This window comes from Lutzomyia longipalpis, chromosome 1 (genome assembly GCF_024334085.1).
Source record: "Lutzomyia longipalpis isolate SR_M1_2022 chromosome 1, ASM2433408v1".
NCBI lineage: Eukaryota > Metazoa > Arthropoda > Insecta > Diptera > Psychodidae > Lutzomyia > Lutzomyia longipalpis.
Window position 1 is genome coordinate 42257814 of NC_074707.1, and position 12605 is coordinate 42270418.

The 12605-nt window shown below is 38.3% G+C and overlaps 2 protein-coding genes across 2 annotated transcripts in view; one reads left to right on the forward strand and one right to left on the reverse strand.

Annotated features, from left to right (window-relative positions):
* The window catches only part of LOC129787426 (choline O-acetyltransferase), a 34495-nt gene that overhangs the window by 14053 nt on the left and 7837 nt on the right, over window positions 1-12605 (forward strand). The window contains exons 2-4 of the mRNA XM_055822998.1: window positions 6835-6914; window positions 9701-9892; window positions 12109-12281. Of these exons, the coding sequence (XP_055678973.1) occupies window positions 9740-9892; window positions 12109-12281 (326 nt within the window). The 5' untranslated portion in view covers window positions 6835-6914; window positions 9701-9739. The remainder of the gene's footprint in view (window positions 1-6834; window positions 6915-9700; window positions 9893-12108; window positions 12282-12605) is intronic.
* Window positions 9890-12080, reverse strand: LOC129787448 (uncharacterized). The gene is made up of 2 exons (XM_055823027.1): window positions 11142-12080; window positions 9890-11077 (listed from the first exon to the last, which is right to left on the reverse strand). Exons 1-2 carry the CDS (start codon window positions 11197-11199, stop codon window positions 10014-10016), a joined length of 1122 nt encoding a protein of 373 aa, XP_055679002.1. The 5' UTR covers window positions 11200-12080; the 3' UTR covers window positions 9890-10013.

Genomic DNA, 12605 nt, shown 5'->3' on the forward strand with positions numbered 1-12605 from the left:
TTGAGTTATATGATATATTGCACTGAATGATGAAGCTTGAGGTGAAATAATTATTTTAAAATTACAAATGTATATTTTGAGGGCTATTATTATTGTTATACGTACATAATGTATGTAGATATGCTGGGTACGTATATAAAGATAGAGTATTAAAAACTTTGAAACAAAAGCAATAAACGTAACGTCGACTCTTACCTTTGAATATTCTCTCCCCAGAACTATACATTAATCCGATTAAATTTTTAAAACAACTAACATAAAATTACTATATCTCATATTCCTTCTATATGTAATAAATTCTAAATCCATAAATGTATGATAAGAAGCATTAATATAGCTTAAAATTGACCTCTCTCTTACATAAATTCTAATATTATATACTCTGAAATTCAACAGAGAATTTTCCTTTCAAAATCGACAATAATATATCATCTAATTTATCCTGAATTCAAGCATAACCAACATAATTTATTTATTAGTAAGTTCCTCTGCTTTTCACGAAATACTTCATGCGTTTATTCAGTGGCAATGAAGCAACATTAAATAATACCTTTCGCACCCTCACTGAGACATTATGCTTGACAAAACACAGAATCTGAAGAAATTCCTTGGAAAATCTTTTACGTGGTTTGCTATGTACGAAAAAGGGGAGAATACAGGAATTGCACTAATTATGTGAACAAACTCGTGCTTCTGCAAAAGGAACAATGACGATGGAGAAATTCGCAAAAGTGAGAAGCTTAGCAAAACCCCAAACTCCCCAAAGCGAAACACGAAATTGACTATTGTACGGATCACGCGAAGGGTGTCTGGCAGACATCGTGCGAAAGTGCAGGAAATTTTTCACCTGCCGGAATTGCCGGAGAGAAATTTCTCGCAGAAAAAGGGACGCAGGAAATTGAACTCGAGCGGAAGTGAATCTCTCTTCCATTTATTCATATTTGTTTGACATTTCAGGGAGATGGCGGGGGTATGACGCCTTTATCAGGATGTTTTAATTGCTTAATTTGAATAGAATTTTCTCAACGGAAGAAGGGAGGTCTTCATTGGGCGCCCCTTTTGGTAATGGTTCAAATTGCCGCCACGTGACGACATTGTTTGCGGAGGAATATTATGAATTGGCGCGCGGAACTAATCAAATTATTGTTCCCTTTTGCAATTCAGCCGATTATATTGTGATTGTCTCACTCATAAGACCTATGGAGGACAACTGGTTAACCCCTTATCGGCACGTGTGAACCCCCTTGAAAGGATCCCATATTATATACCCTTTCTCCAGGAGATATTTGAGTCAGAGAATATAAGCACATGGAGGAGAACATTGTGAAATTGAGAAGCATTGAAGAAATTAATCCTCACACAGCTACATTGTCCGAATCAATCGCCGTAAAGAAATGCTGAATTGAAGGGAAGTGTTGTAAGCTGTTGGATTTAGTTTCGCTCCTTGTCTTTTTTTTTCTCTTCTCGAGTGAGACAATATTAGCTTTGCTCAGCACCAAAACCACATACAACGGGGATTGCCATTGAGGGTGAGGAAATCCCTCCCGGGAACCAACCCTACAAACGGAGGGGTGCGAGTGAAAGTCCCGAATAGATGGGGAATGGGAGATTATGTTGTGTTCAACATTGTATAAATGTATACATTTGTATTCAAGTCATCGTTCATCCCCCTTTTTCTTTCCCACCCAACTTGCACCGACCAAAAATAAACGAGGAAACTAACGAGGTAACATGTTCCCCCCGCCGTATCTTTCTGGTTTTCTTTCTTCATCTTTTGTTATGGGAAAAGGGCGGGTGGCTGGGCGTGCTGCAAAGGGAAAACCTGATGCAATTTCAAGCGTATACATGAAAATCGATGAATTGAAAAGTTTTTCAAGCGAAGAAAATGATTTTGTCTAAATTCTACATGCAAAGATATAGGAAAATCACGTGCAAAGAAGTGGAAAACCTTTGTGGTTCTTCTTAGATTATTCTGACCGTAAGAATATCAAATGAATTTCTTGTACAAATTATGCTGCAACATTTAGTAGACAAAGAGAAAAATTTTAACAAAATTGATTGGGAAAAATAAAAAGAAATAAATCATGGACTATAAAATCAATCGTCTGTCTAAATTCAATTTCTTTGAAGCTTTAAGCTTTCACTCAATTTTAGACAATATAGATAGGGGGAAACAGATATCTTGTTCTTGACAATGATTTTCAGTCTTTTCAGTGGAAAATTGGGCAATCGGAAGAAAATCAATCGAACTGCCAAAGTTCCAACCGGAAATAGCTCATTAGAGTGATTCAGTCTCTCTGTGCCAGAGAAAGAAAGTTTCTTCGGGCATCTTGTACACATAATTCACCACACTGAACATTTTGTAATAGCATTTCACCTGCAAAAAGAAAATGTTGGTAAATTGTACAGAGAGACGTTAGAAACCCACTAACCCTCTTCAGACGGAATCATTTCCTTTCATCTTTTATTTGCAGACATCAAAAGCGATACAATCTTCAAATGGGAAACGCCATGGAGTGGGTGGCACATGACCAACGCTCTTTCAATGAGAGATTGTATCGCAATTAGACACCCAGAAGTAATTATACTAATTACAATTATTCCAATGACTGTCTACCATTTCTAATTTGAAATCGTCGCTTGTGTTTATACGTAAATTATGCTTTTTGGGATGCAGAAGAAAATTTATAGGTGTTACGTGGTCAAAGAGGCTGATAAGCAACACCCCATGAAAGTCACCACCCATTTCACAGTGACCTTTCCCTGGGAAATCACCATCAATAACATTTCTCTTTTTGCCTTTATGCTTATTTGTAGCCACAGCTACAGCCATTTTCCCAAAATAGGGACCCGAAAGTGGGGCAAAGTTTTCCGCTTCTATCGGAAATTGTCACCACGATAAACTACCCATTCCCTCCCCACATGTGAGGCAAGGAGGAGGCTTCAGGAAGAAATCAGGCATCTCCTTCCGCTTGTAAATTGTTTAACAACCATTTTCTCCATTCTCGCGAAAATAGAGAAATTTACAGAAGATGTGAAATGCTACAGAGTTTCCCGGTGAATTTTTTATCAACCCTTGCGATGTATGGTGCAGAGTGGTTTGATTTGCACCACATAAATGGGGGAAAGTGCTTTTGCCACCCCCACATGTTATAGTGAATGAGGCCGGAAAATATAACATCTGAGCCAGAGGCAATTTTTCCCATCTTCATCTAAAATTCTCAGAGTATTTTACCCGTGTTTGTCCCCCTCTTGTGAAAGAAATTGGAAAATCGACAAATGTGAGTGATTCACAAGAAAATGATATTAAACTTTTCTTTATTTACACAAAAGATATTTCAGAGCTTTAAAGATATTTTTCCTAGTAAGAAAAATCATCGATAAATTCGAATTAAATAAAATATGTTTATTTGGCTTTTCCAAGAATCTTTAAATAGAAAAAAAAGAAAGTAATTGAGAAACGATTTTCTTTCTTTCTAATCTGAAAGCTTTAATAAATTAAGCTTAAATTCGAATTATTGGAATATCGATTTCATAAATCAAACTAGTAATTATTGGCGAAAATGTAACAAAGTTCCTCGTAAATAAACTTAAATCAACAGCAATGTACGAAATTTCATAAAATTATTTGCTCAAAATCAGTAGGAAATAGCATAATGATTGTGCTATGAGGGAACAATTTTGCATGATTTGATAAAATCAATTTACAAATTGAATTGACGAAATTGACGATAGGATACATACATATATGAAATTTATGTTACACTGAAATAATACCTATGTACGTATACATAGCCAACCAAATATGATTTTTCCACATCAGAGGGAAACTTTGTACATTATGTGTTCAATTCTTCTACCTGTATTCACTAACGAATAATCCATCACATGGATCTTCCCTACAAAATACATTCTATATAAGAAAACTTTGTGGTTGAATACTAAAGCTCTTAATACATTTGGTATGTAATTTAAACTGTCGAGAGTTTTATTTAAAGTTTCACTTACAACGCAACACAAGAGAAGACCTTCGACTCATAAGACACTTATCTTGTGCACTTCTATTCTCTTTCATCCCCTTGAGGATGAAATTCGAGGTATGGTCTTATGGTGGAGGGCTCTCAATTCATTCCCCCATCATATGAAACTCTCACGGGAGAAGAGCTGAAAGATATTTAGAAAATAAATTTTGCCTGAAGGTATCTTTATAGATAAATTTAATTTCTTTTTTCTATAAAAATCAAAGTTTTCTTTTAACCTTTTGTATGCCAAGTGTTAGACTTTTACGTAGCACAAAAAATCCCAGAATATAAAAAGATCTTTCCAAAATAGAATATTTATCTTTTGCAATTTCAACTCTGATGAGACAATTTTCTGTCGACAATGCACTTCTGCAAAACAAAATAGGATATACATACATAGTTGCACACTTGGAGAAACTCAAGAGCACAGAGCATGTGTTATTTTACCCATGGCACAGCAAATGTACAATTTTATGCTTCAATTCCTCATCCCTTCCTCTATAAAGCATCGCCTCCAGCATCCTCGCAATTCCCCGCAATTTTCTTTACTCTCACACACAGCGTGATGTCTCAAAATAAATATTCTGTGATCGCGCGAATCTTTCTTAGAAACGATGAGCCTTTTAGTGAATGGCGGGGATCAGAAAATAAAAGGGGTTCAGGTGGAGTTGAAGGTGTTTGTAATACGATTTCTGCCACAGACACGATATCCCGTGGAGAGAGAGACGTTGTTTCAACCCTCCCCCATTTGATATTCTGCAAGTGGCAGGTAGTGACAAAAGGAAAAGAACTCACGCGGGATTCTATCAACTATGTATATAGGAATAGGAAACTCCCCGAGGCTACATACAGAGCGAGATAATAGGTATTTAAGGTAGTAGGGGATTTATTAAAGGTTTTAAAATGCTGTAAAATATTTCATTAAAAATGATGTTTCCCGGTTTAAAGGGAACTGTCAGATAATTTGACATTAACGAAAATTTACTGTCATACTCTGACAGTTTTGGGATATGTCAAAAATTAATGTCAACCGACAACTGTCATTTTTTGACACATCCTATGTAAATGAAAGTTAAATAAAAACTCATCATTTCTCCCTTTTTCGATTATTCATTGAAGCCATTACAACCAATTGATGAATAAATCAGAAAATGTAAAAATTCACAGAAAATTTACCATAAAAAGAAAGTATCAAAAGCATATTGGAAAAATCATTTTCACAGTAACTTTTTTTCTCTGCAAATTCAATTGCAAACCTGATTTTCCCGAAATATTATCTCCTGAGACTTGAAGAAATATAATTCAAATTTCATGTGAACTTATTACGCGAGAGCGTGAAGAGCACCAAAGCATCTCTAAGAAGGATATTTCATGTGGAAACTTTTCACGCTCACTCGTCCTTATAAAATATTTAATTCACACCGAGACGAGAATGTCGTGAAAAATTAAGGATATTCTCATGTGCAGAGACTCCCTGAAACACTTTTGGCGATTAATCAGTCAGGAGGTTTTCTCCCGTGGAATGGGAGCGCATCAATGTCTCCATTTGCTGTTTGATGTATACGATTGACGCTTAAGGGAGGGTCATGGAAGGAAGTGAGTCTTCTGAGAGAGAGAATAGAATGCTTCATATAAGGGAGACTTTTCTTGTATGGAGTACATATAAAAAATTTGGCTGGTAGGAGGCGTTCTATTACCACATAGGTATACGTTTTGGTAACAACGTTATAGCTCTCTGGGTAATTCGTAATTCAGCAAAAAGCCTTAAAGCACCGACAACATTAAAGGGCATCGTCGGATAGAATGTCAGACATCTCTGTGAGGGGGTTTTATTTGAAGGCTTTTTGCAAAATTTCACCGGCGACGGTAATATAATTTGATTTTGGGGTGTGTGTAACATGTCGAAGGGTGGCTTTTTCAGGGGGTGGTGGTGTAGCTTGTTTTTCGAGGCGGAGGGATTTTAATGAAGAACGTGCTTTTGGGATTTTTCCACCGCGCCCACAGAGAATTTTCCCTCTGTTTAACATTGTGGGGTAATGTACTTGGAAAAAGGGATAAATGAAAAAAAGGACCATTAAGGATAAACATTACGACAAAATTGGAATTTCTTGTTAAAATTTTAATGACTCATTCCAAGGTCAAGAAATGAGATTTCTTTTTCCACAGAATCTCATCCCTCACGAAGGATTCAAAAGCTGAATGATGTGGCGGGAAAATGTTGATTTATTTCGCTTTCTTGTAAAAAGTTTCCCCTCCTGATTGACAATTTGACCTTGCTGCTGAAGAAAGAAAGAATCCCTTTCCCTAAATCACCTCGCTAAATTGGCTTTCATAGACAATGCGGTAATTTCCAATTTAGTTTCCACCCACAGACTGATCCTTCTGGGATTACGAAGTATTTAAGTTGTTTTCCTATTCCATCGTCGTTGCCTTAGCTTAGTTTTCCACAAGAAAAGTAATCCTCCGGTCATGTTTGCAATGCATTGCTCTAACTAAGCTTTCACAGCAGTGAGTATCGTGACGATAGAAGGAGTTCTAATTTAAGTTTTCCATGAATATTAGCAGCTTCTCCACCCACATCCCCTGGCAATACTTTCTCTTTGAACGCAAGAGTTCTTTTCACTCGTAATATTTAAAATATTGAATGAGAAATTTAGAGCAAGGCTGTGTGGGTGGAAAATTTGCACCTCCTTTTCTTAGTAGAAAAGTAAACTTTTCTCAAGAAAATTAAGCACTTAACTTGTGAAAATATTTAATTTCCAGAGGAAAATGCGGAAATTTTAAATTTCTCCTTCTTTTCTCACTCTTTCAGGATGGCGAGACTCATTGCTGTCGCTTCCGAAAAAGTGGTTGTCTACAACGGAGTCCACGGACGAGCATGGCTTTCCCGAAGTGAGTATAACGAGATGGGAATTATTTAGTAGTTTGACGCCCCTTAGGGCAAACCACGCCGTGTATGTCCTTGGAAGATAGAGACATTTTCCCTTTACATCGCAAGGAGAGATTGTAATGCAAAGTAGGGCGTTGATTCTGAAGACGATGTCTTCACATCCCACGTATTTAAAGCATTTCAATGGGAAAGGAAAAAAAAGGCGAGAAGGAATTTCAAGTGCTTCGCACGAAGGATTTATCACTTTGAAATTGATGGGAGGGCGTGAAGATTTTTTTAAGATATAAAGAAAATGAGATAAAGGTACACTCGGAAAAACTTTTTATATATTTTTGAAGCTTAAATTTTTAAGTTTTCTCTACTTTTCATTTTATAAATCTTGACAAAATAGCTGAAACAATTTAAAAGGTACTCAAAAAATCTCAAAGCTCAAAGCTCAAAAGCACAAAATAAACAAAGAAAACAACCTTTATTGTTACATATTGAGCCAAAGGAGTTTTCTTTTCAACAGAAGCTTTCCCACAACAGTAGGTACTTTCATCTAGTGGTTCCTATGGTACCATTATTTCAATTCTTCTGGGAAAAATTACTTTCATCCCTCCAGTTAAGAGGAAAACCATGAAATATTTTCCCCTTGAGGCTTAACCCATGAAACACCTGGCGAAGTTCACACAAAAATTTATGATTAAGTACAAATATAAACCGAAAATCTCTCTATGTATTATTTCTAGCAATAAAGCGTTTCTGCATAAATTTTTTAGTTCACATCACATCAATTAGAATCGCTAAAATGAGCTTAATAACTACACGAACCATGAAGAATTTACTCCCTACGCCCCGATGAAAGACAACCCCTTCTTTGGATCGATGGTGATTGTAATTAAATCAAGATCGTTACACATTAATTTATGTTGGAGGGTGTGTGTAGGGGTTCATGGACAAAATTGGGCCTCCTGAGAAATACCACATTGTGCAAAAAGCGATGATAAATTGCGGAAGAAGTTAATGAGATACAATTTTTTTGTCCTCTCGTGCTGGGAAAATGTTCTGGGAAGAAAATGTCATTTAGCTTGGGCGATATTTTCCAGAGAGAGAATTTCCATGAAAATTCTCCCTCTCAGCATGGCTGCAATTAAAATGCCATCCATCAACTTATTCGTTTTGTTCCGCATTCTAAATGACACAGAAAACTACCCACTTGAATTCCCCTTTTACCAATTGTAAATTGCAATGAAAATATAGAGTGTACTTCCGCTTTGACTACCACATAGGGGTGGGGAGGCTTTTTTTTTTCATCATGAAAAGGTACCGGGCTTTTATGTTGGAAAAAAGAGGAACGTTATTAAATAATTTTCATGCTCGGCAGTATTGTATTTCTTTCGGGCGGTTGATGAAAAAGTACATTCAACACACAAACACAGACGATTTTTCGTGCTCTATCGATCGCTCACCTCTCTTCAGGCGCTCACCTTCAATGCCCCTCTGTGCGCTCAACGCCGCGACGCAAGTCAGCTGGTAGATTTTCCCTCTTCGTATGAGATGATCCGTTGTCCTTCTTTCTTCCTGCAGGGTATACACAAAAACCATAAAGGTATATACTACCCCTCAATTCCTGGAGGATGTTTTCCTATATCTCACAGGAGCCATCGGCGGCAGGAGGAAAGCCAATTAGGGAGATTTTCCAAATTTGTGTACTCGAAAGAGAAAAACCCTCATCCCGACCAAATATTGGCATTTCCTATTGGAAGGGATTTTCTCACTTGTACATGTTCAAATATTGAGTGAATTCCTCGTATTCGTCTGCGAGGAATTCACCAGCATTTACAGCATTATCTTGCGTACACAATTCAACAATGAATCTCATCAATTGACCGAGAGATTTGACGAGAAAATCTCCCGGGATGACGATATTTGCTCGCATTTGATTTGCAAATTTCGTCCCTCTCAAATGCCCAAAGGAACTCCCTTTTCTCCCTCTCTAGAAGAACACGCAGGCATTGTTGTATGCCTGGTGGTTCCTTTCTTCCCTTCAGGGATTGTGAAGGAAACAAGGGTATACATTCTGTGAGGAAATACCATTTTTAAAGAAAGTTTAGAAAATTAAATTTTATTGTAATATCCCAAAAAAGATGGGGGGAAGTAGATAAAAGCCGCACTGTGCTTTCAAGTTTATGCTCCAAAAATCATTTCAGTGCTGCATGAAACCTCCGGGGACTACATGAGAATGACATAGAACTTTTAAAACAAACTGATTAGTAACTTTTATTACGCTAAATTCATATACAACATATGTAGTGGAGTTTGGGAACTCTAATTTCAAAGCTATGTTGTTGGAAATAAATGAAATGCGACGATAAAATTATATGTTTTAGCTGAACTAGAGACAAATTGTTGTAGAAGTTTCGGTAATAAATCAATTATCTTGACTTTTGAAATATTTCCATTATAAATTTGTAGTGAAAGCTCACAGAAATCCAATAAATTGAAATGGAAAACGAGGAAAAAAAAAACAATTTTTCCCAACAGCAAAAAAAAAGAAAAATTGCAGGGAAAATGAATTTTATTGTAAAAGAAAATTATGCAGTTTTTTTGCAAGAAAAATATTCTTTTGAAAGAAAACTTCTTGAGAAAAATCCACGCAGAATGTTAAGAAAATTTCAAGAGGGCTCAAAGAGCAATGAGGAAAATTTATTTTCATGTCGCGTACTCAGCACTTGAGAATTTTTCAAGTACCTTAAGAATGGCACATCTCACCCCCGCATAAATAACTTTCTTTATATGCTTGCAGGAACTACCAAAAGTACCTGTACCACCGCTGGAGCAGACAATGACCGAGTACTTGCGGCTGTTGGAGCCAATTCTCACGGCACAGCATCACGAACGCGTAAAAGCGATCGTGAAGCAATTCACCGCACCCACAGGACTCGGTCCAATTCTGCAGGAGTACCTCATTGAGAAAAGAGAGGCGGAGGCAAACTGGGTAAGAAGACTTTTATTCCGTATCTACACACATCGCACACAGCACTTTTGCATTTAAGAAGTTGGGATGCCCACAATGTTGACTCTTAAATTTATAAAAAAATAAAATTTGGAAATTCACTTTAAGGGCAGAAGCATGGGTTGTCTATGGGATGGTCCGTAACTGGAGGCTCCTTGAAATCTGGAGGTCCAATGTCAGCAATTGGTGGTTGAGGTTGAGGCTGAGGCCAGATCTCAATGGGTGGCATAGGTTGGACATGTGGTGGTTCATGGGGATGCTCAATTGGGGGCCTTATTGGTGGTGGGTGAAGTGGAGGTTGAGTCCAATCTGGGAACTGGGGAGGATTGCATGGATGCTCTGGAAGATGAACTCCCTCATCGTTCCAGCATGGTGGGCATTGCGTGGGTTCTGGGCAACATTCCTGAACTGGAAATTCAGGAAGTTGCTGGGCAATATATTCTCCATTGGGTCCCTGATGTTCCGGCCAGGGGCTCAGTTCATGTTCTGGCTGATGTGGCCAACCTTGTTCGGGATGAGGTTGTGGCCAAGGCTGCTGTGGTTGTTGTTGCCATCCTTGTTCAGGCTGTGGCCATGGCTGCTGTGGTTGTTGTGGCCATCCCTGCTCAGGCTGTGGCCAAGGCTGTTGTGGTTGCTGCGGCCATCCCTGTTCAGGATGGGGCTGTGGCCAAGGCTGCTGTGGTTGTTGTGGCCATCCCTGCTCAGGATGAGGTTGTGGCCAAGGCTGCTGTGGTTGTTGTGGCCATCCCTGTTCAGGGTGAGGCTGTGGCCATGGCTGCTGTGGCTGCTGCGGCCATCCCTGCTCAGGATGGGGCTGAGGCCAAGGTTGTCCAGGCTGTTGCTGATGATGTGGCCAATCCAACTCAGGACGATGCTCCGGAGCAAACTGCGGTGCAGGCATAGCCCTACAGATCGCAGCCTTACTCCAAACATTCTGTTCAACACATTTCTGCTTCTCAAAACTGAAGAAAAGCCCATCATTGCATGAAACATGACGATGCTCATTTAATCCAGTGCACATGAAGTACAGAGAAAAATCGTTGCAGTCTGGATAGAAGACTCCGATCTTCTCCTGAGTGCAGTGTACATGATTCTCGTGCACAATTGACCCTGCTGGGGCTGCATGAACCTCCAGGAGGGCACAAAGTGCCACAACGGCAGCAATTACTGCAACAAGGAAAAATTTCTTATTTTAACACAAAGAAGCACAAATTATCCACTTTTCTTTTACCTTTCATGTTGATTACTTCACTACCTGAGCTTCTTTGAACTAACTGTCGGAAGCTCATTGTGCTTTTATAGGGCACAAAGTGTGACACCTATATCTTGCACTCAATTCCCGTAAACATGTAATTCCAGCAACTTATCGCATTTCTATTGTGAACAATTCATTACTCTCCAGTGTGGTCATCGATCACAACTGCTTGTCGTTCCCACCATGCCATGGGTCCTGTGAAAGCTTCAGCGACATATGACAAAGTTAAAGATACGCCGCACTAAGGTGCACGTGAATTTTAAAGTAGCATAACCCTGCATGTTGTAATCTCATTAATTTTTCATCCCACATCTAAAGCAGGGGTGAACCGTATATATATGCAGCACACAACCCTCAGCTTGAGGATGCGTGTGCTTCTGCACAAATATTGACTCAGTAGCTGGTCCTCCGCAATTCCAGAAGCGGGTGCCGTCTGAGCAACAACAAAAAGGGGTGACGCTGTACGTCTCCCATTGGGATACCTCTTGTTATTGGCATTTGCTCTCCCATTGTGTATTTGCTCTTGTTACGTTTCTCATCAAACACGACTCTGGGTTGAATCCCCCTTCTGGAAAATCAACCCCATATATATACATACATATATACGGTCGTTTTAGGTTCCATGCAACTGCAATGAGGAATGAAATTTTTCCAACTTTTCCAATCAATTCGTCATGTTGCCGAATTTGACATGAAAATTGATAATTGCGCTATATTTGCAGCTTGTGTCGTCGAATACCTTCCACGAGGTCAGTCAATCAGGCGCACACACATACCTCTCCCTCCGTCCACAAATTAGCACATTCCGTCAACACCAAAATCTAATAAACAATCACGATGGGCAATCTATGTGTGATTGATTACCCCCAAAGGGGGTTCATCTTTTCTAAATTAAACCAATGATCTAATATGGAATCCGTTTGCAATTTATATGCGCACACAGGCCTACAACTACTGGCTCAACGATATGTACATGGATGTGAGACTTGCCCTGCCGATTAATTCAAACCCAGGAATGGTACTGCCACCACGTAAATTCACAACTGTCCACGATGTAGCTCGATTCTCTGCCCGCTTCATTGATGGCATCATAAAGCATAAAGACATCCTCGAAAGGTTTGATTCTTTTTTTTCCTTTTTTTATGTAAAGAAATAAATCTTTTTTTTGTAAATTTTATTGATTTTCTGTAGAAATTTTTTTATGATTTATGCTCAGGAATTTAATGTTAAGTTGTCTGAAAAGTCTTTTATGGTTGATTTCTTAACTTAATAATCATTAGAGAATCAAATGGAAAATATTCCTGGCGGTATTCTGGGATAAATATAAAGATCAAAATAAAGAAAAAAACCAAGATTTGGTATTCTAGTTTAAAATTCCAAGAAATTTTTAAGATAATCTTGGAAATTCAAAATATTTCAAGATTTGGTATTCTAAGATAG